Here is a 26,157-nt window from a genome sequence, read left to right as displayed (position 1 = left end):
CTTTTGGCTGCGCCATGCAAATTCTACCCTGAGCAGTGGAAGTGCAGAGTCCTAAACCACTGGGCCGCCAGGGAGCCCCAGCTTTTCACCCCTTGTACCCTCTGCAGCCCCCGGGACTCTCCCACTTACCCCTCTCTCCAGCTCCCCTCTCCCCATCCTTTCCTCTCAGGTTTACAGGGTGCTTTGTCCCCCACTGGTTCCTCAAAAGCTCTTGTGTCATTGAGCATCCTTCCTCCTCTGCATACATGGCTCCCATTCCCCAGTTTTCATCTGAAGGTCTTTTCCAAGGTTTCTCTCAACACCTGCTGTCATCTTGGAACCAACCTGTAGAGCGATGATTCTCTCTCATCCCCCACTGACAGAAAACCCAGTCTCTCTCAGTCCTCAGCTGTCTCTGCTTGTTGCCTGTCTTCACACCTGCTTGGACTTTGAATCCTGGAGTGGTTTTGGATTCTCCCTCCCACTTCGTCCCCTTTTTATCAAATCCATCAGCAGAGCTGGATCCACGGCCTGGGCCTGACCGCGTTCAGGGCCTCCTCCCCACTCTGAGACGGTGGTAGCTGAACATAGTCAGCTGGTCCTCCTGGCCCAGGACCCTCACTTGCATCAGTCCCCCTGCACTGCTGTAGATGCGTCTCACCAGGTCATCACGCCGATGACATCACCCCTCATGGAGCGCTCAGGTCCCTTAGCCTGGTCACCGGGATTGTGGTCTGACCTTGGTCTAGCTTTTCCATTCAGTAAACTAAGGCCCCAAGTGGTCCTTGACTGTTTACCACGTGCCAGCTCTGTGCTCACCCCCAGATAGGACAGCTGGATGGCGATGATGGAATTGTTAAGGCCGCGGACCCCACCACGAAGGGCCTGTCCAGTAGTCAGAGAAGTCCCGCTCGCTGCTGGCTGGCCCTCGAGTAGAGGGAGGTACAGGCCTTGTGTCATTCTGAGAGGAGCACAGACAAACAGACACATGTGCAAAACCAAACAGACCACTTTCTGGACGTCTGTGTGTGTCAGCACTTGGCGAGGAGTTTGTGAGTTCACCAGATTTTCTCTTCATAATAGCTTTCTAGGTAGGACTTTGTTATTTTCAGGATCTGAAACTTTGACTTCTGTTGTATTTTTGCTTAGAAATAGGATCTGTGTTGAGTAAATACTTTTTGTTTCCATTTGACTGGAAAACTTACAGGCAACTCTATTATCTAAGCAGAGTCACTGGCTGAATTGTCCTCCTTTAGCTGGATCTCATTCTCCTGATTGCTCTAGTGGCCACTGGGAGTGAATGGGAGCCCAAGGTGGAGGATGTTCTCAGGTTCATGTTTGGAACACAGTGTGTAATGATGCTCACATTCCATTTACAGGAATGGCAAGGAATTTACTCTGTCAGGAAAAAAAATGGAGATAACATACAACAAAATGTGAAGATAATACCTGTCATTGGACAGGGAGGGTAAGTAGAAAAAACGCATACTTCAGTCAGTATACCATGTTTGGCTTATTGCAGCATATGCTTTCAATACTTAAGTGAGTTAAGAACTGCACATGGAAACTTATAAGAAGGACTGGTAACCAGGTCAGTTACCACCAAAGTGTGACCTTCCAGGGTGGCTTCCTCATGGGCACAGCCTGACCCTCCCGCTGGCGACCCAGAGCCATCAGACTCTGACAGTCCTGCTTATTAAGCTGTGTGAGCACATAAAAGATGAAAGCACTTAAATCCGATGCCACCTCACTGTGCCAAGAACACTCACTGGTGGACTCTATATTTAAAAGATTACTGTCTGGCTTAGCAGGTAAAGAATCTGCCTGCAGTGCAGGAGACTTGGATTTGATCCCTAGGTTGGGAAGATCCTCTGGAGAAGGAAATGGCAACCCACTCCAGTATTCTTGCCTGGAAAATCCCATGCACAGAGGAGCCTGGAGAACTACACAGTTCATGGGGTCTCAAAAGAGTCAGATATGACTGAGCACACACACACATCTGGTTTTGGTAGCTTCTGTATCATTTCTGCACAGAACTATCAAATTAGATAAAGTACTTTAAATACTGTCATTTATAGAAACTCATATGAAACAGGTGTGACCACAGACTGGAAGGCAGTGTATATCAGGAGCCTAAAAGTGTCATAGCTTGTCTCGGAATCTATGTTAAATAATACAAACAGTGGAAAATTGAGTGTGAATTGCAGAACACTCAACAATAAAATACACCACCATTAGAAATGATAATCATAGAAAATTAAATTATAGGGGGAAATGTTTATGATAAATACAAAAGTCAAAATGTAAAATCATACCTAGTGTATGTTCTTGGTCATGAAGATGATGAGGAGGAGGAGGTGTGGTGACAGTGTTGTAACCACGCTGCTGTCTGGGAGCCCTTCCCTCCCTGGGCAGGTGCTCAGAGCCTGCTGGGCATCCCTTCACCTCCTCCTCACCACAGCCCTGTGATGGCAGCACTGTGACCATCTCTGGTTGCCCGATGAGGAAGCTGAGGCTAAAAGAGCTGAGCCCAGGGCCTGGTTACAGAGCCCACGTTGCCCGTGAGGCTCACGTGTTGGTCACCAGGCCTGGTTGCCAGCTGGCGACTGCCTCAGGGAGACGTCTCTGTGTGGGCTCTCTGTTCTGACTCTGCCTTTTTATGTCCTTCCCTCATTGGGCTGGGCTAACTGTGTAGGGATTGGATTATCAAGGGGAAAAGCTGGAAAATGAAAAGAACAGTAAGTAACTGAGGAGAGTCAGCAACTCGCAAGAGAACCCCAGCTGCCTGGTTCTAGACCCGCACGTTCGGCCCCAGAGGGGCCTGTTACTGTTTCCATGAGTGTTGTGAGCAGACTCTGCTGAAACTCGAAGACGAGCAGCAGTGTAAAGACTTGTGAACATGAAAACATGTGACAGAACTGAAGGCTTTTGGTTAGCTAACGTGGAGTACATTTTTGAAACCTGGGTATTTTTTATTGTATGTTGCGATGACTCGGAAGGATTTTGTTTTTTTTACTGAAGAGTCAACCTCTCTTCTCCAGAGACACCAGGGAATGCCTGTGGACTCTTGTTTGTTTATTGGCAACCTTGACCACAAGCAATAGAAATGCTCTCTCCAAGCCTTGTATGTGTTCTGAAAGAGAGATGCTCTTTTCATAACGGAAAAACTAGTTAGCTGTCCACCAGAATTGAGGGCCGGGAGCAATATAATGCATTGTTTTCTACTTGCAGAAAAATTAGACACTATGTGTCCATTATCAGAGTGTGCAATGGCAACAATAAGGTATGTAGGGGGAGCCCTGGGGACCCTGGGGGCCCAGCAAGATTTCCGTTACTGCGTCACTAGGCACTCAGAACTAATGGCTTCTGCTATTCGTTTCTAGGCGGAGAAGATAGCCGAATGTGTTCAGACTGACAGTTACGCAGGTACGGTGCCCTGTATTCATCCCTGGGGTTCACTGAGCTTTTGAAACACTGAAACAGGCCCGGCCTCCGATGAGCTCACCTGGTGCGAAGGGGGGCTGTGTTTTCCTAGCACCGCAGCAGCATCTCTTTTCCCGACTCCTGGGCCCTGAGCACAGGGGGCGTTCGGACAGGTGTCCTGGGCAGGTCTCACCTCCAGTGCGTGCACGTCCGTGAAGCTGTGTTGAGCGGAGTGTGGTCTGTCAGCCTGATGCCTGAAGAGGCAGTGGTGTTGGTGTCGGACCACATGTCTCCAGCGGGGACACCCCATCAGACCGGCCGCACCTCAGGGCTGTCTCAGGAGGACTTAAGTGGGGGAGACACCTTACAGACCAGGTCCCCTTTTTATAGACAAGGAGGTGAAAAGCCCCATGATTTGCTCCGGAACATCCAGCTAGGAAGCGGTCAGCTGGCGCTCAAGCCCAGCGGCCAGCTCCAGGAGTCTGAGGCATGTGCTGGGACAGTTCCCCTGGGTGCCCCAGGAGTGATCGGGCTTTAACCTGAAAAGAGGAGGGACAGATGGACAGCAGGGGCACCCAGCACGTGATCAAGAATGAGGGGAGGGAGGCAGGGGAGCGAGGCGAGTTCCAGACAGGGAGAGGTGGACTGGAGTGAGCAGACGGGTGAGAGGAAAAGCGATCTAGACGTGAGAACAGTGACCAAAGGGGGAGAGTGCAGAGTGTGTTCCAGACAGAGCTGGGCAACATTCCGACCGGTACAGAAGGTCAGTGTGGGAAGGAGGTGGCATCGTGCAGGGTCCTTCGGTGTTGGGGGGAAATTAGGATCTCCATCTGGTGGCAGCAGCCTCAGTCGTCTTCACATCCCTGATGCCTGCCTTAGAGCCTGACCTGCCCGAGGCGCTCAGCGAATGTTTGCTGAGTGGCAGAAAGGGAGACGAAGGAGGGAACTGCAGGAGGTCACAGTGCAGCTTCTCAGCCCGCTGTTTGGACACCGATCTCCTTGGAGCTCAGAGCCAGGAGACTCTGCAGTCTGAGTGGTTAGAGTAGGTGTGGCTGGACGGGGTGAGCATTTGGGGAGGGCAGCGTGTCCCTGGTTGGTGGCGGAGGAGCGGAGTCAAGGCTGTTCCTGAGACAGACAAGCTGTGCCCATGCAGCCCACGTGTGGTCAAGACTGCGAAAGATGAATGGCTGGCTGTGGCCAGCACACTGCTCCTGTCCTTGACCTCCAGGGAGTTCCTCTTTACCTCCAAGGTGCTGAGGGTGTTGAGCAGGCGAGCCATGGACTCGGAGTGGTTTATTAGTGGTTCTCTGGTTTGTGTGTGTGCAGATGTGTGTCTGTTGAGCATCTGCAACGTGCTGGCAGTGCAGGTCACCCAGCAAGGGCGAGGAAGGTCATTTCACGTCATTCACAACTAGTGAGGGAGCTGCACAGTAAAGCCGGTGGTTCCTGGCGGGGCGGGGGTCGGGGTGGGGCTGAGGCATTAGGGGAAGGCTCCCCAGAGGGGAGGGTACCTGAACCATATCTGACCTGCGTTTCCAAGAGGACAGAGTGTTAACCAGGCGGAGAAGGCAGCCAGGGAGGGGCGCCTTCCTAAGAGGGGGTGAGCAGTTAGTTGCACGGCAGAGAGGTCTGGGAGGTGGCCTAGCACATCATAGGTAACTCATGGTAGCTGGTGAGACGAAGTTCAGACACAAGGGACCCTGGCCACACTGGGGAATTTACATCTGATCCTGAAAACAGTGAAGCACCATTAAAATGTTTTAATCAGAAGAGTGAGCACTGTCTGGAGAGAATGGGTCAGAGAGGACAAGGTTGTGGCTGGTAGGACTGGTGAGGCAGGCTGTCCTTATAACCCAGAGGACAATGACAGGTGTCTGGGCCTGAACAGGGACAGAGCGGGGAGAGACGTTTAGGAGGTGGAATCTAGACATTTATCACACCCGAACACTTGAGGGAGAGCAGCAGGGAGTCATCATGGATGACTGGTCTCCAGCTAAGTGGAAAGGCAGATGTTGCCCAGTGACTGGGATGAGGAGCGGCTTGGGAGAAGATGACGAGCTTGTCTGAAGTGCTGAGGAGTGTCCCCATGGAAGTGACGAGTGACCAGGGAGGATGGAAGTCGGGCTCGGGAGGAAGGCCCAGGATACAACAGCAGCATGGGACTGAGTAAAGGCTGTAGGGAAGAATGAGGAGACTCTGCCGTCTGAGAAGAGAAGGGGGTGCAGAGGGTGAACCTATGGGAACACCGGGGTGCTGAGGAACAGGATACATGGTGATGGAGACCAGGAACGAACAGCAAGAGATGCAGGGAAAGCCAGGGTGGACGTGTGCAGAGCAGAGTTTTCAGAAAGCAAGCTCAGTCTAGCACTGACTAGTGTCTAGTACACAAGTCAGAAGAGTCAGGGAACAACTGACTCGAGTCCTTCAGAGGTAGCAACAGGGAGGTCATTGGCGACCTTGACAAGGTCCTTGCCAGTGCCCACATAGAAGAGAACGTACCAGAGAGCAAGTGGAGAAGGTTCTGGATGGTGGAGAGGAGTAACAAGGGCCTGCTTTTGAATCCTGTATGCAAGCAAGAGTCCAGGGAGGAAGCCAGGAGAAGGCAGAGACGATTGGAGCTGCCAGTGGGAGAGCCGAGCTCATCTCGCGGCGGCTCCCAATGTCCTCATCTGTGAAATGAGAACAGGCTGGAGAGGCTTGGCACCACATGTGACACCCAGGAGGGCGCAGGAAGGAAGGTTAACTTGGCCTTGTCATTGATCAGCGTGGGGTCAGGGGGAGAAAGGAGTCAGATACCTCCTGTTTGGGCTGGAGGGTCAGTGGTGCCATCCACAGGAATGGGGCTCAGAGAAGTAGACCCCAGACCAGCACTCCCTGTCCTGCCTCCAGAAGAGAGGCACAGTCTCCCCCGGGACATTTTAGGGCTTGTGTTGTAGAAAAAACATAGAAAAGATTTTTTCACTTTGGGACAAGGGTGGATGGAGATCAAAATTTTCCCACCACTTGTTCAACTATGTAGAAGTAGGTGAAATTCTCCTGAGTTCATTTCTACCAGTTTTTGTGGCCTGAGACTCTAATTACACAATCTAGAAACTGAAGAGCCCTCGTTTATGGTGAGTGGAAATTTTTTTGAGAAAGTTGGTCTCCCTTAAACTCAGTTGTTCAGAGTCTTCATCTTGGTGTACTGTGTTGATTTTTGCAGCATCCTAAATGGTATTCTGAATCTTAAAATTTGTCTTTTAAAGCTTTCTTATTGGAAATTTTACTAATATGTTAAAATCTCTTCACGGAGGTAATTTATAATTTAATTATTTCCACAGATAATCAGTCAGGCAAACATAAAGACAGGAGAAAAAGCTCCCTAGATGTCAAAACTGTTGCTTCTAGAACAAGTGAAGGTAGGTGACAAAGACAAGAGGGAAAAAACGTGGTCCTCCCAGTGGTGGGCACGCGGAAACATGAGGCTCCCTTCCTCATGTTGTCTGGGTCACTGCCCCCACCCTCAAGCTCAGCAGACAGGAGGGGCCCCTTAGAAGTCTGCGTGCATTTCTCCCTCGCCCCTGACTCCTTTGCCAGTAGGTTCATCTGACCCTTCTGATGGAGTCAGGGAATAAAGAATAGATTCCCCCCCTCTGCTGCAGGGGCAGGGGGCAGAGGTGGTACAGGGAAGTGTATGGACTCAGGCCTTAGCTTGACCTTGGTTCAGGTCCCAGCTTCATCTACTTTCTGTGCAGCCTTGGGGGTGGACTTGAGTGCTTCCATTTCCACATCATCAGATGGGGATAATTCTGCTGTCCACAGGGGACAATGTAAAGGATTAACTGAGTGTGTGTGGTGCCTGGCAGGGGTCATGGCAGCTGCTGGCACCATCTTCACCATGGTCCTCACTGTCATGGCCCTTGAGCAGAGCAGAGGTCACTCAGATGCCCCAGACCGTCTTTGCTGCCACATTCCGACTCCTCTTCATCTTTTGCATTACTTTGTCCATTTCTCTATTTTGAAGATTTAAACATTTTTCTTTCAGTGTTTTTGGGTTTTAACCTCTGTTCTTTTTGATTGACTTATAATTTACATATAATTCATATTAAGTGTTGAGTTCAATAAGTTTTGACAGTTCTATACCGTTGACCTGTATAGACTGTAACCACCCACCCCAAAATAGATACAGAAAATACACACATGCAGGCCTGCACTCGCCTACACGTCTCACCACACAGAGGCATCCACTGATTTCTTGCCCATGAGTTAATTTGGCCTCTTCTTGTGCCTCGTAGAAGTGGAATCGTACAGTGTGCACGCTGTATGGCTCCTTTCATTTGCCTTAGTGTTCTGGAGGTTCATCCACGTTGCTGGGGTTGTTAGCAGTTCGTTCTTTTCTATTGCTTGGTAGTACTTCATTGTTTGTATATGCCACAATTTGTTATCCATTCTCTTAGGAATGGTCCTTTTGTGTTTATCTCTCCATTTGAGGGCTGTTGAGGGCAAGGCTGCTGTGATTGCTTTTATGCAGGTCTTTCTTTTGTGGGCATGTGTGTCCATCCCCTAGGATTAGAACTGTGGGACCTCTGGGCCCTTGTGCACAGTTCTCCGACATGGGTTGTACCTCGTGCCATCTCTCATCTTTGAGTGTTCCAGTTGCTCCTCATTCTCTCATACTGGGTTACACTAGGTTCTAAACTATAGTTACTCTACCAGATGTGGTTTTAGTTTTAATTTTCCATACGACATCCCTTTCATATGTTTATTGGCCATTTGGATATCCTCTTCTGTGAAGTGACATTCATAAATTTTGCCCATTTTTATCATTGGGTTATCTCTTGCTTGTTGGTTGTAGAAATTCTTTTCATATTCTAGATGTGGATATAAGTATTCCAGACATACTGTTCTTAGTTTGTGGATTGCATTTTCACTCTTAATAGTCTTTTAATGAACAGAGGTTCTTAATGAATCTTAAAGTTCATTTAATCAGTGTTTTCTATTACAGCTGGTGCTTTTTTGTGTCCTGTTTAAGAAATCTTTCTCTATCCCAAGGTCATGAAGACTATTCTCCCACATTTTCTTCTGTGAGCCTTACTGTTTTATCTTTCACTTTGGCTCTATGATTCATTCCAAATCAATTTTTATATTGAGTGAGGGTAGGGATCAAGGATGAATTTTCTCCCTACAGGGAAACCCAACTGGCCCATCACCATATTGAAAAACCATCTTTTGCTATAGTATCATTCTTGTAAACCAGTTGACTATAAATATATGGTCTGTTTCTGGACTCATGTATTCTGTTTCATTGTTCCGTTAGTCCTTGCTTGCACCAATACCATGATCAGTTACTACAGTTATATGGTAAGTCTTGATATCTGGTAAAGTTCTTCAAGATTATCCTGACTATTCTAGGTCCTTTGCATTTTAGTACACACACACACACACACACACACCCTCACACACCCTCACACACACACACACCCTCACACACACCCTCACACACACACACACACCCTCACACACACACACACACACCCTCCTGGGATTTTATTTGGGAGTGTCTTAAATCTATAGATCAAGTTGGAGAAACTTGAAATCTTGATAATACCGAGTGTTTCAAAACATGAACATGCTCTTTGTCTTTATTTAGGTTGTCTTTTTTCTCAGCAGTGTTTCACATTTTCAGTGTGTAAGTGCTACACTTAGATTTCCATTAGATTTATTCCTGAATACTGATTTTTTTGATGCTGTCAAAATGGTTTATTTTATTTTAGTTTCCAGTTGTTTGTTGCTAATATATAGAAATATAATAGACTTTTGTGTATTGACCTTCCACCCAGTAACCTTGATAAACTTACTGATTGTAAGAGTAGCATTTGTAGAGTCTTTCAGATTTTCTGCACACATAGTCACAACAATCTTTATTCTTTTTCTTTTTCACCTTATTGTATTCACTGTATTGTTTGGTTTTTATGTCACCTTCACTATATTTTTTAATGAGAACAAGTCCTATTATGACATAATGATAGAATAGTGGTTTCTATTTTTGGTTTAATGACCTTGTTGGGTAAAATGGAAAGATGGCATCCATGTGCCAGTCACCAACATTAGATTTAGGGAGTTTTTGTTGGTCTCTGCAATTTAAAGCATGTGAGAGCCCCTGAGTACGTTAGTCCTGGTTGTTTCTCCTCAGGCCCTGGTTTGGTAAAATAAGGCTGACATCTCAAGGGGTAGAGATGTCATCTCTCTGGCCTTTGGTAAACAGCATGTGGCTGGACAGTGGGGCTTTCAGGGAGAGAAAGAACACCATGTGAGTGTCTTTTCCTGCCCTTTCACTGTCCAGGCTTCTCCCCACCCCAGAAGAACTGGGTCTTGACAGGAGCAACAAAAAATTAACAAACATTAGAGCATAAGACCTGCCGCCTACCTCAGCTAATCTAGATGGTTTAGGCAACAATCTCAAGCAGAACAGTGGAAAGCACCAAAGGATGCCTTGAAAAACTGAACCAGAAATACTCACGGATTTCAGTTAATTGAGTTGTATTTATTGTTCCCTCCATATACGAAACAAAGGGCCTGTGTGGCATTGTCCTTCTGAACGTCTCTCTCCTGGGTAGCAGCAAGCTGAGTTATAAAATGCCATTGTTACAGACACAGAGAGGCTAATGTGTGGCCTCGACGTGCTAGATTGCTTCCTCTGTTCTCTCGCTGGCTTGTGACCTCTGAGGTCCAGTCTAGGGGGTCCTGTGCCTCCCAGTGCCTTGAACTGAAGGAGGCAGAGTTGGTTTGCCAGGAGCCCTGGCTTGGTAGGATGGGGAGGGAGCTGAGCTGCCAGTAGCTCTGGTCCTGCCCCTTCACTCGGGCCTGGAGGAGGCGGGTGGGAGACAGTGCTTGAGGCCACGCTCACCCTGATCCCTGCACCACCTGGTCTCTCCACAGTTTCCAGCCAGAGACGACACTCTTCCATGGCCCGGATTCATTCCATGACGATTGAGGCACCCATCACCAAGGTGACACAGGGACCCACAACAGTGATGAGGCTCCCCTAGTTGTTATGGAGCTGCTGCCTCTGCAGAGAGAGGAGGGCGACAGGAGTACTTTGACTGTCTTAAGCTAACAATGAGCCCTACTGCCAGCCCGACTATTTGGATTGCTCTCTCATTGCCTTTAAGGTGATGAGAGTCAGGACTTTTCTTTCCGTATTATTATAGGTCATCAATATCATCAATGCTGCCCAGGAAAGCAGTCCCATGCCTGTGACAGAAGCCTTAGACCGTGTGCTGGAAATTCTAAGAACCACTGAATTATATTCACCACAGTTCGGTGCTAAGGACGATGATCCTCATGCCAACGACCTCGTCGGGGGCCTGGTGTCTGTGAGTGTCCTGCCAGGCTGTGGCCTCGGTCCCGCGGCTCTTGCTTGTTCTCTCAGAGGTTACTTGTTGACATGCTGCCCTCACAGTGCTCTTTGTGTGTGGGGTCAGCCAAGGCCTAGATCATCCATTGCCCAGGCTCAGCTGCCCTCTGGCTGAGCCGTCACCCACCTGCTGCCTATCCAGGGGGTGGGGGGTACGGGGGGACCTCAGCTTGGAACAGAGGGAGGAGCGTGTTCAGGACAGCCAGCTTGTCTGCTGCATTGGGTCTCCATTTTTACTTAAGGGCTCTACAAGTAGTTTATTTAAATAAAATTTGAAGAATTTGAAAACTGGGGCAGAAAAAAACTAAGTGTTTCGTACCATATTACAGAACAGAACGACTGGCTCCCTCCAGAGCGTCCTGTACAGACTAGGTGACGTCATGGGAGGAGGCTGGGGGATTGTTTTGTTAGCGGGAGGCTTTAGACCGTGGGCTCTAGGTGCCGCCTCCAGCTCTGTGGAAAACAGACCATTCCATTACCATCTGTCACCTTCTCTCTTGGTGACAAAATTCAGAAATGAAAATTCACCTCCCTGCCTAATTCCTGCTTGCTAAAGCCACTAGGTTTCATACCAGTAAGGCTGTCAGCAGTCATCAGACGGCTGATCACAGGGGAGCTTCGGTGTGTGCATGTGGATGGAGACAGCTGCCTGCAGCTGTCCTCTGTGACCGGCTGACCGGGGGTTTTCAAGGAGTGAGGAATCCTTGTGATTTCCCTGTTTCTTATTTCCTTGATTTTTATCAGGATGGTTTGCGAAGATTATCCGGGAATGAGTATGTTCTTTCAACAAAAAGTAAGTTTTTCCTTTTTAATTTTTTGGATTGCTATTAGTATTTTACTAATACTATTGGGGCTTCCCTGGTGGCTCAGACAGTAAATAATCTGCTTGCAATTCAGGAGACCTGGGTTCGATCCCTGGGTTGGGAAGATCCCCTGGAGAAGGGAAAGGTTACCCACTCCAGTGTTCTTGCCCAGAGAATCCATGGACAGAGGGGCCTGGCAGGCTACAGTCCGTGGGGTTGCAGAGTTGGACACGACTAAGCGACTAATACTTTCATTAGTATTATAGCCACACTAAAGTGATGAAGATAAATTTTCAGATGAAAATTTTGAGTTTTTTTTTTTTTTATCAGTAAGAAGTTTTTGGTTTATCATAAACCCTAAGAAACAAAGCATCCGCCCCTGAAGCTCTGCTGCTCCCCCTGAGGGACAGCAAACGCCGTCAAGCCTATTGATCCCATTCTGTTCACCCTGCAGACCTTCAGCAGGTTCCCAGCAGCATCATCGTCCCCATCTCCCTTCACGATGTCCCATCACAGATAACTCGGGCCATGGAAAAGGAGGAATACTGGGACTTCAATATTTTTGAACTGGAGGCTGCCACTCATAAAAGGTGAGCCCACAGAAGCTCAGCAGACAGGGAGTTTGATTCCAAGGGCCAGTGTGGAGAAAGCCTCCCCGGGAGTGTAGGCTCTGCCCAGAGCCCGTCCCTGGTCAGGGAGGAGGCCCCAGGGAAAGAGCAGCAGGTACCTTGAGTCTCCAGGGCCTCAGTGTCAGCAAGGGATCAGGGAGAAGCCAAGGGGAGTTCACCTGGCCATGACTGCTGCAGAGAGAGCAAGTGACTTACTCGGAGTCTCCAAGTAGCAGAGGTTTTCTTTTTGTAAGATAGGGTTATTAATTTCTCCTGTAGGTATTAAGTAGTGATATGTTGACATAGCAGCAAACAGCCTCACTTCAGAGCTCAGAACATTGGCAGTCCAGTGGTTAAGACTCCACGCTTCCAATGCAGGGATCTTGGGTTTGATTCCTGGTCAGGGAACTAAGATCCCACATGCCACTCAGCGCAGCCAAAAAAATAATACAGGATATACATGCTGATAAGAGCTGTCCTCAGATCTTGGTTGCTGTGTTGGTGACAGGCATAGGGACACCCCACACTCCAGCATCCTGACCTGAGTGTGGTCCCCAAGAGCAGGGTGGGATTGGGTTTCCTCTCCCATTTTATACCTTGCTGGAGAACACTCAGCCAGAGGAACGTGGTTGGCTTGGCACACGGGAAGGATGTTCAGACCTGATGCCAGCCAGTGCTGCTCTTCAGGAGGGTGAGACGTGGACTCCAGCAGACAGGCAGAGAGAGGGAGAGGCCGTTACAGGAGACTCGTTGGGTCTCATCCCAGGTGGTTGATAGTCCCCATGACAGCCCCTGCCCTTTGCTCACACTCAGAGCGAGTCAAGCTTCTGAGACATTCTGCATCCATGTTCCCCACAGGGCCAGTGACAGTGGCAAACAAAGCTGTGGGCACTGGTTTACATCCTAATGTGAGCTGGGACAGAGCAAGTCTGTCCAAGTCCTGGGAGCCCAACCAGTTTGGACACTCCCTCAACAGAGCCAAAAGCAAAGGCCAGAGGCTGGATGACGGTGACTCTCAAGGACGGGCCTCATTTGGCACCAGCTGGTCACCTGTCTGGGGAAACCCCCACATCCAGAGTGGTGAGACCATCACATGATGTGTGCCAGCATCTGGCTTGTGTGCTGCCGTGGGGAACTGGTATCTTCTTCCAGCAAGACATCTGGACAGTGACACACGTCCAGCAAGGCCACAGGGGAGGACGAGACTAGCCTGGCAGCACATTGACCGGGAGACCCTCCTGGTGCCGGGAGGACTCAGCAGCAGCTAGGGCAGTGGGGAGCACCAGGTGGGTGCCCCCAGAATTGCAGCTGGGCTCTGCCCAGGGCTGGTGCTGGCCACCAGGAGAGAGGGTGACAGGGCGCCCCCTGCAGGCCACCCTCACAGGCTCCACACTTTGCTGCCCCACTCGCTCCCTGAAGTCTGGCTCAGGTTTGCTTGTTGGATCTGAACAGATCAGACACTGCCGGTTTCTCTGCTTTGTTTTAATGCTGTGGATGTTTTTCTCTATAGGCCTTTGATTTACCTTGGTCTCAAAGTGTTTGCTCGCTTCGGAGTCTGTGAATTCTTAAAATGCCCCGAGGCGACGCTGAGATCCTGGTTACAGATGATCGAAGCCAATTATCACGCTTCCAACCCCTACCACAACTCCACACACTCTGCTGATGTGCTGCATGCCACTGCGTACTTTCTGTGCAAAGAGAGGATCAAGGTGAGCTGTGTTGGTGCCCCGTGCTTCACAGCAGGGGTGAGGGTGCAGGGTGTAGGATGCAATCTGGCCCGGGAAGGGTGCAGCCTCCTGAGAAGCAGGATCACACCCTGGCTCTTGGGAGTGGATAACTAATTCCCAGCGTGGCCCTGGGCATTCCACGTTAGAATAGGAGCCACTTTAGCTCCAGCTTTGAGGGCTCAGGAGCAAAGGGAATGTGAGTGTGGCTCCAGCTTTGAGGGCTCAGGAGCAAAGGGAATGTGAGTGTGTCATAAGAGCGTCACAGAGGAAAGTGCCATCCAAGGCACTGCTGACTGCCCACTTCCAAACCAAGCTTCCTAAGAAAGCTTTTCACATTGTAAATTATTTCATTAGGGAAATGTTCAAAGCAGCAACTAGACCTGCACTGCTTTGCCAGAGTATTTGTGTTATTAGTATTTCCGTCAGCATCCACCATAAACTGGCACAGAAGGCCCAGGGAGCGCTAGTGCACGGCAATTTCACCTTTGGAAGTACTTTAGCGTGGAAGAATCAGTGAGAAATCAGGGCCTCGTGAGGAATGAGACAGGCCAGCCTCCCGGCGTGAGTGCAGGGCAGGCAAGTCCAGCCTCCCTCTAGTTGTGTTCTTTGGTGGTTTTTTGTTGTTGTTTTACTAAAGATCATGACTAAGACCATAGGTAGAACAAGAGTCCAGGGAGAGGTCTGTTTTTATAAAGTCTGAGCACAAAGGGCAGAGAAGAGACATCTATGTCAGTGTGGTTCAGCATAAAGGCAACCTAATTTTTGCTGTAATTTACTGCTTTTGAAACTGCTTGATCGATAACATACAAATATACATTCAGAAAGCTGTTACTAACTTAATCTTTAACATAACTTATTGATGTAATTCACATCATAAAATTCACCCATTTAAAGTTAAAACTACCTGGGGACTTCCCTGGTGGTCAGTGGTTAAACCCCATGCTTCCAATGCAGGTGGTGCAGGTCCAGTCCCTGGCTGGGAAACTAAGATCCCACATACCATGCAGCATGGCCAAAAAAACCTTTTTTTAAGTTAAAACTATTGAATTTCAATTTAAATAAATTTACAACACTGGTTTATTAGATATACACTTTTTCTTCAAGTGTTTGTAGGATATTTCCAAAAATGATCCTGATACTAAGACACAGTCTTGATCGACTTCAAAAAACTTAAATAAAAAAATGTCAGCCACTACAAATGAGAAAATATTTCGAACAAATTGGGGTTAAACAAAGAAATAAAACCAAAAATAACAGAAAACAACAAAATGAGAAACCTATGTATCAAAACCTATAGAATGAGAAGAGCAAAGTGATCGTCTGGGATTGTTCTTTGAAACAACCAAGAGAATTCACTGCAAGCCAGACTAATCAAAAATACGGAAAACGGGAATATACACGTTAGAAATGGAGAATACTAGAAGAAAGTACTATGCACTTCTGTACTTAAAGTTTTAAATGAAAACTTTTGGCCATGTTGCATGGCATGTGGGATCTTGGTTTCCCAATTGATAAAGTTTTAAATCAAAGTAACGTTCGAAGTAGAAAGTCAATACCTCAGACTAAGGACCTTTTTCTCTGAGGGATCTAGAGACAGACTGGCTGAGGAAGTGATTCCTATCTGATGAGGACACCCTGTGTCTTGGTAAATCTCTAACTTGTGCGAGACTGAGAATCAGATAATGTTTCCTCTGAAACATGCAAAGATGAAACTATTTCTGAGTAGAGTTAGGAAAACTGGATTTGCTCAACACTATGCTTTTCTCAGAAGTTTGGAATATTCTTACCTTAAAGTCAGAAGGGCAGAAAGAGAACTACACAGAAGGCTACCTTGCTTTCCGTGCCATGCCCCAAGTTTTAAAAGAACTCTTGTTTTCAGCAAACTTTAGACCCACTTGATGAGGTCGCTGCCCTCATCGCAGCCACTATCCACGATGTGGACCACCCCGGGAGGACCAACTCCTTCCTGTGCAATGCCGGGAGCGAGCTGGCCGTTCTGTACAATGACATGGCTGTGCTGGAGAGCCACCATGCGGCCTTGGCCTTCCAGCTGACCACCGGTGACGACAAATGCAACATCTTTAAAAACATGGAGCGGTAAGAACAGCGAGCGGAAAGTGTGTTCCTTTTGCTCTTTAAAAAACAATTTTGTTGAGATATAATTCAGGTACTATACAGTTCACCCATTTAAAGCATGCGGGGTCTTTGGTAAATTCCGAGTTGTGCAGCCATCTGAATAGTCGACATTTACAACATTTCCATCACCCCTAAAGGAACCTCAAGCTCATGAGCAGTCACTCTCCTGCCCCCCGGTAGGCAGTCGCTGATCTACCTTCTGCCCCTGTAGATTTGTGAGTTCTGGGCATTTCATACAAATGGAAGCACCCCAGGATGTGGTCTTCTGTGTCTGGCTTCTTTCACAAGCATGATGTTTTCAAGGTTCAGTTCCTTTGTGTCCTGAACATTTCAAGACAACAAAGCGAAAGGCTGACACCTTGACAGATTCAGAAGCTGTCATCTTAACATCTCTGCCTGGCAGACTCCCAACAAACTCTGCCCAGCAGACTTCTCACCATTGTCTCTGTTCACATGCCACTGCCCTGACCCTCAAGTGAACTATCCAGTCCCAGGTTCCTTCATTTGTCTCATGTCAGATTCGGGACGCTGTGAGATTACAGTGTCTTCTCTTCTTCATGGTGCCCTCTGTCTAGGGTGGGGCTATTAGACAGAAGTGATCTGTCATGAGGAATACTTACTAATTGGGATTTTTAAGGGAAGTTATTAAACCTAAGGGATTTAAAAAAAAAAAAAACTCCATTTTTTTGTTTTAGAATTTCATATGTGGACTTAAAGTTGGTTTTTTTCATAGTTGCTTATGTATACATCAGTTATCTCTGGAAAAATGCACAAGACCCTGACAACTATGACTGTCTCCAGGGAAAAGAATAGCATAGCTGCATAGAGAGTTCAGCTTATACTCTTTGTACCTTTTACGTTTTAATTAAATGGTTTCCATCCTCAAAAAATAAAATTTTAAAATAATTAAATATAAAGGGCTAGAGGAAGAGGCATCAGGTATGCACCATTGATTCTCTTAGCTTTCAGATGGTCCACACTCTGCATTTCTGGGCACTACAATTGTTGGGTCTCAAGGTTCCTCTGTGTGAGGTATGTTCTTCATAACCCCAGCTGGCTATGTTCTAGGTTTTCTTTAATCTTAAGAACTATATGCCTTTTGCTTATGACAACTGTGAACACTGTATTTATAGTCTTACCCCTGTGCTGTGCTTAGTCACTCAGTCATGTCCCGACTTTTTGCAGCCCCATGGACTGTAGCCCGCCAGGCTCCTCTGTCCATGGGGATTCTCCAGGCAAGAATACTAGAGTGAGTTGTCAATGTGCTTCCCCAGGGGATCTTCCCAACCCAGGGATCGAACTCAGGTCTCCCGCAATCTGGGCAGATTCTTTACCATCTGAGCCACCAGGGAATCCCAAGAATACTAGAGTGGGCAGCCTATCCCTTTTCCAGGGGATCTTCCCAACCCAGGAATAGAACCAGGGTCTCCTGCATTGCAGGCAGATTCTTTACCAGCTGAGCTACCAGGGAACCCCTTAGTTTTGCCCCAAAGATTCTCATTTTAACTTCTGTTCAGGTTCTCCTTGCTACCAGCAGTCTACGCAGCAACCTTTAACCTCCACATTCTTTAAAGCATGCCACTGCTGTCCAGTTGGTTAAAATTTCAGCCACAGTGGACACAGATCCTAGATCACAGCTGGTTTTCAGAAGCACCTATCTGGTCTGGATCAGTAATCAGCAGCAGCCTCTCCTTTTTTGTCTGAAACAGGAACGACTACCAGACGCTGCGCCAGGGTATCATCGACATGGTCTTAGCCACAGAAATGACAAAGCACTTCGAGCACGTCAACAAATTTGTCAACATCATCAACAAGCCCTTGGTAGCATTAGAAGACGACAAGGTAAGCGAGCTGACTTCGAACAGAGTCTGTGTTTAGGGCCCTTCCTCCTATGTGTTGTGGGGAAACCTGGGCTTAAGAGATCAGGAGTGTTATCATCCCCACATGGGCTCACTGCATTTAAATAATCTTTTAACCAATGGAAATTAAACTACAAAGACTTGGCAAGACATACAAGAACAGACATGACAATTCTGAAGGGAGTTGATAGACAGGTGGGCCATTCCTGCACCCTCTTTCAGCAGTTGCCCGGTTCCCCTCCTCTGAGCATTTTGGAGTCACTTGGAGACCATGAGGTCTCTCACCCGCCACTGCCCGCTATGCAGCCACACCTGTCCTCTGCTGATTTGTGTCACAGGAGGGTGGGGGTTGGGGAGGCTCCTGGATTTGGACCACAGGGTGCTGGTGTTGTTGGATTTGAGGCATGGAGTCCAGAAGAACATTAACTGCTTCCCCAGGCAGGAGCCCACAGCTGAGAAAGCAGCCAGTCTGAGTTCTCAGCTCTCCTTCACCACTCCCTTGTCTTGAATGGGCACAATAGCCCTCGAGGCACAACACTGAGGACCCAGAGAACCTGCTCTCCCACGAACCCTCTTCCTGAGGCCCACATCTGCCCGACCACCAGCCCTGCGTTCCTCCTCCTCAACTCCTATCAACCCCCTGCCAGTCTTCACTGAGCACAGAGGTGACTTATCCTAAGAAGACAGCCCCTTGAATTCCAACTCTACTGCTGCAGCTCAGTTTGGCCATGGCTTTTGTCTGTCCCTGGCTTTCTAGCTTATCACCTTTCACACTTGTCCCCGTCTCACCTGATCTGAAACCTGCTGAGAACTCTGCTCTCCTCACCCTTGCCCGTTCTCCAGTCTGAGACTTTACGCCCTTTCCAAGGACTCAGTCATTCTCCTATGCACAGACACCCCAGCTGACCCCACCCCACAGAAAGAAGCCACGTACCTCACAGACTTGGCTTCCTCCGTCCATTCTGGGAAGTTGCCAGACTCAGCGGAGTCTTCATTCATCTTGACGGTCATGTTCCTCCCCTCTGCTGTCAGTACTTGGATTTTTACTGAGAGACTGGAAACCAGGATCCAGTGGGTCATAGCAGGTGGAAGAAAATAGTTCGCAGCGGGCAGTACTGAACAGTAGTCACACATCTGCAGGGAGAAGGGTCAGCACAAAGCTGGTGGGCAGTGGGAGATGAGAATCACTGAGGACACGGTCTCTGTCACTTTCTAGGAGACCAGGCAGCCTGGGCTCAGGGTCCCCCCAACCCATCTTGTCCCCACTGAGAGGGGATGACTGTGACTGCTCACAGAAACCATGTTACTGACTCCTCTGGAAAGCTGCCTGATGGGCCCAGAATCAGAAAGAGGAGATGCTTGCTCATGTCTTTGACCCAGTACTCCCTCTTCCAACCTGAATTTGCTTCAGGGGTCCAGTAAGCAGAGGGTCCCTCACACCATCGGCTGAGGCTCCATATCCAGAGGGGCTCCCTGTGAGTCAGACAGCAGGTACTACTTTGGAGAGACAGAGTCCAAGACTAGAGGCAGGGCTCACACTCTTATCCTGGCTCAGCTCAGTACCTCTGGGTGAGTCTCGTCACCTCTCGGAGTCCCGGCATCCTCATCTGTAAAATATAATGGTAAATTATACTGATTTTCATGCCTACCACAAGATGTCTTTGTGAGTGCAGATCACAAGACCGTGACTAAGTCCTCTGTCCACCATAAAATTTGAGGGCAGAGTTTAGGGAACATCAGTGTATCCAACACACTGTGGTACACTGATGGCAGTGTGGGGAGAAGCAGAGCCCCTGGTGGACCACAAGGCTGCCAGGTGTAAGGGCAGAGAAAGGTTTCACTTTTCAGTTCACATTGTTTTTTAATGAATATAAATAATAAAAGATAAAGCCAGTCTGAGTACTTACCGAGTGAGTGACAGAACGGAAAGAAAAGGCACCTGTGAGAAACAGAGGAAGAGCCAAGATGGGGAAAGGCAGACACGCCAGCCTCCAGTGCTGCGCTCTGCTTCCGGGTTCTGCTGGAATCTCACCGGGCCTTGGTTTTCCCTGCTGTAGAGTGACGGCCAACCTCAGAGCATCCCCGGCACTATTTTGAGAGACCCTAAGCGTAGATCCCAGACAGAGCCTCACCGTGGTTACGGTGGGGCCACAACAGTAAAACAGGGCTTGGTACCTGGGGTCGCGTTTTGATTGCTTTGAATTCCACTCATGCTTTAGGAAACTGATAAAGATCAAGAAGCCATAAACACCATGCTCAGGACTCCAGAGAACCGGACTCTGATCAAACGGATGCTGATCAAGTGTGCTGACGTGTCCAACCCCTGCCGGCCCCTGGAGCAGTGCATCGAGTGGGCCGCACGCATCTCAGAAGAGTATTTCTCTCAGGTAAGATGCAGCTTCTGAAGCCTCAAGTAAAGGAGAGAAACACCATAAAGACCAGAGGAAGTAATGGACTTAAAAGTAGAAGTGGAGTTCTAAGTGAAATTCTGTCCTTGAAGAACATTGCTTATATTACAGGCTTACTTGGCAGTGAATTCTATTAGTTTTCCCATATTTGAAAATGTTTTTATTTTGCCTTTGCCTTCATTCTTGCAGGATATTTTCAATGGATATTTGACATTTTCTCCTAATAGCACTTTAAAGATATTATTACACTGTTGGCTGCCCCTCCTAGTTTCTCTAGGTAGAAAAAAATTCTCACAGGGGAAAAATAAATATATATGTGTGTGTGTAATACACACACACACACAGGCTAAAATTTTTCCAAATTTCATGAAAGATATATACATACAGATTTAAGAAACTCAACAAATCTAACCCATGCCCAGGTATGTCATACTCAAGCAGCTACTAGCCAAAGATACAGAAACAAAATTGAAATCACTCAGAGAAAAATGACATATTACTTACAGTAACTTCATGTCAGAAACTATGGAGGCCAGAAGACATTGGAACAACATCTTTAAAATGATGTGAGGAGAAAACTGTCACCCTAAAATTTTGTATCCAGTGAAAATATCCTTCAAGAATGAAGGCAAAATAAACACGGTCACACTGTGGAGAACAGTATGGAGGTTTCTTAAACTATTACTTGGAGTAAAACTACCCTATGACCCAGCAATTCCACTGCTGGGCATATACCCGGATAAAACCATAACTCAAAAGCTACATGTACCCCAGTATTCACTGCAGCACTGTTTATGATAGCCAGGACATGGAAGCAACCCAGATGTCCACTGACAGATGAGTGAATAAAAGAAGTTGTGGTGTGTGTGTGCTCAGTCGCTTCACTAATGTTCCATTATATGTAAAAGGAAAGAATTTGTCAGTTCTAATGAGGTGGATAAACCTCGAGACTGGCATACAGAGTGAAGTAAGACAGAAAGAGAAAAATATCGTATATTAATGCATATATGTGGAATCTAGAAAAACAATACTATCTGCAAGGCAGAAATAGAGATGCAGATATAGAGAACAGACTGTGGACACAGAGAGGGGAAGGAGAGGGTGGGACAGAGTAGCACTGAAAATGGTAAATAACAAAACCACAATGAGATGGCACTTCACATCTGTTAGAATGGCTATTATCAAAAAGATAAGAAATAAGTATTGTCAAGGATGTGGAGAAAAGAGAGCCCTTGTGCACTGTTGGTGGGAATGTAAATTGGTGCAGCCACTATGGAGATGCCTCAAAAAATTAAAATCCAGTAATTCTACTTCTGGGTATTGATCCAAAGAAAACAAAAGCACTAAGCACCCCACAAGACACATGCATCCCCATGTTCACCTCAGGACTGCTTACAGGAGCCACACTGGAAGCAACCTAAACACCCATCATGGGTCAGTGAGCAAGATGATGTGGGGGTGTGTGTACACATAATGAGATATTATGTAGCCATGAAAAAGAACGAACTCTTGCCATTTGGGACAACATGGATGGACCTTAAGTGGTTTATGGTAAGTGAAGTAGAAAAAGACAACTATTATATCATCTAACTTATATGTGGAATCTTACAGAGAACAAATTTGTGGTTGCTAGCTGAGTGGATGCAAGATGGTTAAAGGAAGTCAAAAGGTACAAACTCCCAGTTATAAAATAAAGAAGTCATGGGGTTGTAATGTACAGCATGGGAACTGTAGTTAGTAATACAGTACTGCATATTTGAAAGTTGCTGAGAGAGTAGATGTTCAAAGTTGTAATTATAGGAAAAATTCTGTAATTATATATGGTGACAGATGTTAAGTAGATTTATGGTGGTAATCATCTTGCAATATATGAAAATTTGAATCATGTTGTACATCTGAAACTAATATAATGCTGTGTATCAAATTCCTCAGTAAAATAAAAAGATCAAAACACTTTAAAAAGTGATAAACAGCTGGGTAACTATAAAAGCTTTTTTCCTTCTTGGAATTTCTCTAAATACATAGGACTATTTTAAGCACAAGTTATAACACTGAATTGTAAAGGATATATTTTATGTAACCATAAACTATATGGCAACTATAGCATAAAGGATGGCAGAAAGTAAGATGGACCTACCTGAATCCAAGGTTTCTACATGTTACATTGTTATAATATAGCTCAGTAGCCTGAGAAGTGAAGGATATATTTAGTAATCCCTAGAGCAATCAGTGTACTTTAAAAGCTAATAGATAAATTATATTAATTCCATTATAATATATTAAATTATACAAAGGCAACAGGAGAAAACAAAAAAGAATAATAGAAAAAACAGTCAAACGGTAGCTCCAACTCTAGTCATATCAATACTTACTTAAATTTAGTGGACTAAACACTCCAAGACAGATCATCAGGATAGATCTTGAAAAAATAATCCCAACTACAGGCAATCTACAAAAGACACTTAAAATATATAAAGAAAGAATAGAGAGGTGTAAAGTGAAAGGATGGAAAGAGATATACCATGGAAACTGTAAAGATTAGAATGGCTATATTAATCTCAGACAAAATAGACATCAAGACAAAAAAAAGTACCAGAGATAAAGTGAGACACTTCATAATGATAAAAAGTCCTATAGGAAGACATAAGCATAAGTGTGTGTGTGTATCTAATAACAGAGCTTCAAAATAAATGAGACAAAGTACAACATGGCTGGAGATTTTAATACCCCCTTTCAGCAATTGATAGAACAACCAGATTAAAATATCAGTAAAAACACATAATCCCAACAACACTGTCAACCACCTTACCTTAGTTAATGTTTATAACACACTGTATCACACGTCTACAGAATATTTATTAAGGACACTGATATGTTCACCAGTATGCATCATGCTGGGTCACAGAAAAGACTCAGTAAATTTAAAATAATTGAAATCATACAGAATCTATTCTCCAGGCACCATGGAATTAAATCAGAAATTAGTAACAATAAAGTACCTAGGTAAACACCAAATATTCACAAACTGACTACATTTCTAAATAGTCCATGGTTCAGATAAAGGAAATTAATCAAAGAATATTAAAATTGTGGGATGCAAGCAAAACAGTGATCAGAGGGTCATTTATAATTATTAGAGGAAAAGCCCTAAAGTTAACATCTTAGGTTTCAGTTTAAGAAACTAGAAAGAGACAAAGTAAACCCAAAGTAAGTAGGAAAGAAGTAACGTAAGAGCAAAAATATGAAGTAACAGAAAAGAAACACTAGAAAAAATTAAAGGGGACAAAATGGTGGAGTAGAAGGACTTGAGCTCATCTCCTCTCATGAAAACACCAAAATCACAACTAACTGTTGAACAACCTCATCAAAGAAAGACAAGACTGGCACCTACCTAGAAAGATTGTCTACACCCAAAGACCAAGAAGAACCACAAGACAGGAGGAAGAGCACTTTCATGATGTAATCAAATCGCACACCTGCAGAGGTTCTCCCACAGGAGTGAGTTCTGAGCCCACGTTAGGCTCCCAGCCTGAGGGTCTGGCATCGGGGGGAGGAGCCCCCAGAGCATTTGGCTTTGATGGCCAGCTGGGCTTGAGTGCAGGACCTCCACAGGACTGGGGGAGACAGATTCCACTCTTGAGGGCACTCAAAAGGTTTCATGAGCACTGGGGCCCAGGGCAGAGCAGTGACTCCATTAGAGCACAAACCAGACCTACCTGCAGGTTTTGGAGGGTCTCCTGGAGGCAGGGGTTGGCTGTGGCCCACTGTAGCGGCAGAAACACCAGTGGTGGAGGCCCTGTGGTATATTCCTCAGCTGAGCTCTCCTGGAGGTCACCGCTTTGGCACTGAGACCTGTCGCCACCCAGCAGCCTGCAGGCTCTACTGCTGGGATGCTTCTGGCTTTCTTGGATTGGAAGAATCAATATTGTCAAAATGACTATACTGCCCAAGGCAATCAAATTCAGTTCAATCTCTCCCAAATTACCAGTGGCATTTTTCACAGAACTAGAACAAATTTTTTAATTTGTATGAAAACACAAAAGACCCCAAATAGCCAAAACAATTCCAAGAAAGAAAACCAGAGCTGGAGGAATCAGTCTCCCTGGCATCAGGCTATATTGCAAACCTGTAGTCATCCAAGCAGTGTGGTATTGGCACAAAAATAGAAATACAGATCATGGAACAAGATAGAAAGCCCAGAAATAAACCCATACACCTATGGTCCTTAATCTATGACAAAGGAGGTGAGAAGATACAATGGAGAGACAGTCTCTTCAATAAGTGGTGCTGGGAAAACTCTGAGTTACATGTAAAAAATGAAATAAGAACATTCTCTAACACCATACACAAAAACAAAACTCAATGGATTAAAGACCTAAGTGTAAGACCAGATACTATAAAACTCTTAAAGGAAAGCATAGGCAGAACACTCTAACATAAATCACAGCAATATCTTTTTGGATCCGCTTCTAGATTAATGAAAATAAATGGGACCTAATTAGAAGCTTTTAGCACACCAAAGGAATTCATAAACAAAATGAAAAGACAACCCAAAGAATGGGAGAAAATATTTGCAAATGAAGAGATTGACAGGGATTAATCTCCAAAATATACAAATGGTTAATGTAGCACAATATCAAAAAACTAAATAACCCAATAAAAAGATGGCCAGATCTAAATAGACATTTCTTCAAAGAAGACATACAGATGGCCACAAAGCACATGAAAAGATGCTCATCATCACTAATTATTAGAGAAATACAAATCAGAACTATAATGATTTATCACCTCACACTAGTCAGGGATGTTCATCAAAAAGTCTTCAAACAGTACATTCTGGAGAGGGTTTGGAGAAAGGGAATGCTCCTACACTGTTAGTGGAATGTAAATTGGTACAGCCATTATGGAGGTATAGAGGTTCCTTAAAAAGCTAAAAACAGCTACTATATAATCCAGCAATCCCATTCCTAGGAGTATATCCTAGGAAAATCATAAAGTATACATGCACCCCAGTGTTCATTGCATCACTTTTATAATAGCCAGGACATGGATGCAATCTAAATGTCCATCGACAGAGGAATGGAAAAGAAAATGGAATATTATTTAGCCATAAAAATGAAACAATGCCATTTACAGCAACATGGATGGACCTAGAGACTGTCATACTCAGTGAAGTAAATCTGATAGGCAAATATTAATATCATATCAGCGTCTATGTGAAATCTAAAAAGATGATACAAAGGAACTTATTTATAAAACATAAGCAGACTTGCAGACTTCAAGGGAGAGGGATAAATTAGACGAGTTTGGGATTAACAGATACACACTACTGTATATAAAATAGATAATCAACAAGCTCCTACGGTATAACACAGGGAACACCACTCCATATTCTCTAATAACCTATATGGGAAAAGAAGCTAATAATGAGTGGATATATATATATATAACTGATCCATTTTGCTATACACCTGAAACTAATACATTGAAAATGAACCATACTCCAATAAACTTTTTTAAAAAGATATGTATAACTGAATTACTCTGCTGTATACCTGAGACTGACACAGCACTGTAAATCAACTATACTCCAGTATAAAATAAAAATTAAGAAATATTTGAAAGAATAATAAAAATTTTCAAAACCAAAAGTTGATTTTTTGGCAAAATTAACAAAATTGGTAAATACACACCTAAATTAATCAAGAAGAATGCAAATCACCAATATCAGGAATGTCACAGTAAATTCGACCACTTAGATGAAGTGGATGAATTCCTTAAAAACTGTCAATACAATTTACCCTAACTGACATGATTA

General features: G+C 45.7%; 1 protein-coding gene across 8 annotated transcripts in view; it reads left to right on the top strand.

The window, feature by feature from the left end:
- Nucleotides 1–26,157, top strand: part of PDE8A (phosphodiesterase 8A) — a 153,474-nt gene that overhangs the window by 120,513 nt on the left and 6,804 nt on the right. For 7 of the 8 annotated variants that reach the window (XM_081546913.1, XM_081546917.1, XM_081546911.1 and 4 more), the window contains 12 exons: nucleotides 1,359–1,447; nucleotides 3,211–3,262; nucleotides 3,363–3,405; nucleotides 6,723–6,800; nucleotides 10,321–10,391; nucleotides 10,593–10,757; nucleotides 11,543–11,591; nucleotides 12,056–12,191; nucleotides 13,720–13,918; nucleotides 15,816–16,033; nucleotides 17,782–17,914; nucleotides 20,151–20,318. In XM_081546913.1, the coding sequence (XP_081403039.1) occupies nucleotides 1,359–1,447; nucleotides 3,211–3,262; nucleotides 3,363–3,405; nucleotides 6,723–6,800; nucleotides 10,321–10,391; nucleotides 10,593–10,757; nucleotides 11,543–11,591; nucleotides 12,056–12,191; nucleotides 13,720–13,918; nucleotides 15,816–16,033; nucleotides 17,782–17,914; nucleotides 20,151–20,318 (1,401 nt within the window). The remainder of the gene's footprint in view (nucleotides 1–1,358; nucleotides 1,448–3,210; nucleotides 3,263–3,362; nucleotides 3,406–6,722; nucleotides 6,801–10,320; nucleotides 10,392–10,592; nucleotides 10,758–11,542; nucleotides 11,592–12,055; nucleotides 12,192–13,719; nucleotides 13,919–15,815; nucleotides 16,034–17,781; nucleotides 17,915–20,150; nucleotides 20,319–26,157) is intronic. The other variant, XM_081546910.1, reaches the window with a different exon arrangement.

The sequence above is a fragment of the Giraffa tippelskirchi genome, chromosome 12, assembly GCF_054371585.1.
Source record: "Giraffa tippelskirchi isolate mGirTip1 chromosome 12, T2T-mGirTip1v1.2.pri, whole genome shotgun sequence".
NCBI classification, from domain to species: Eukaryota; Metazoa; Chordata; class Mammalia; order Artiodactyla; family Giraffidae; genus Giraffa; species Giraffa tippelskirchi.
Note: the sequence above shows the minus strand (reverse complement) of the source record. Positions and strands in the feature narration are given on the sequence as shown.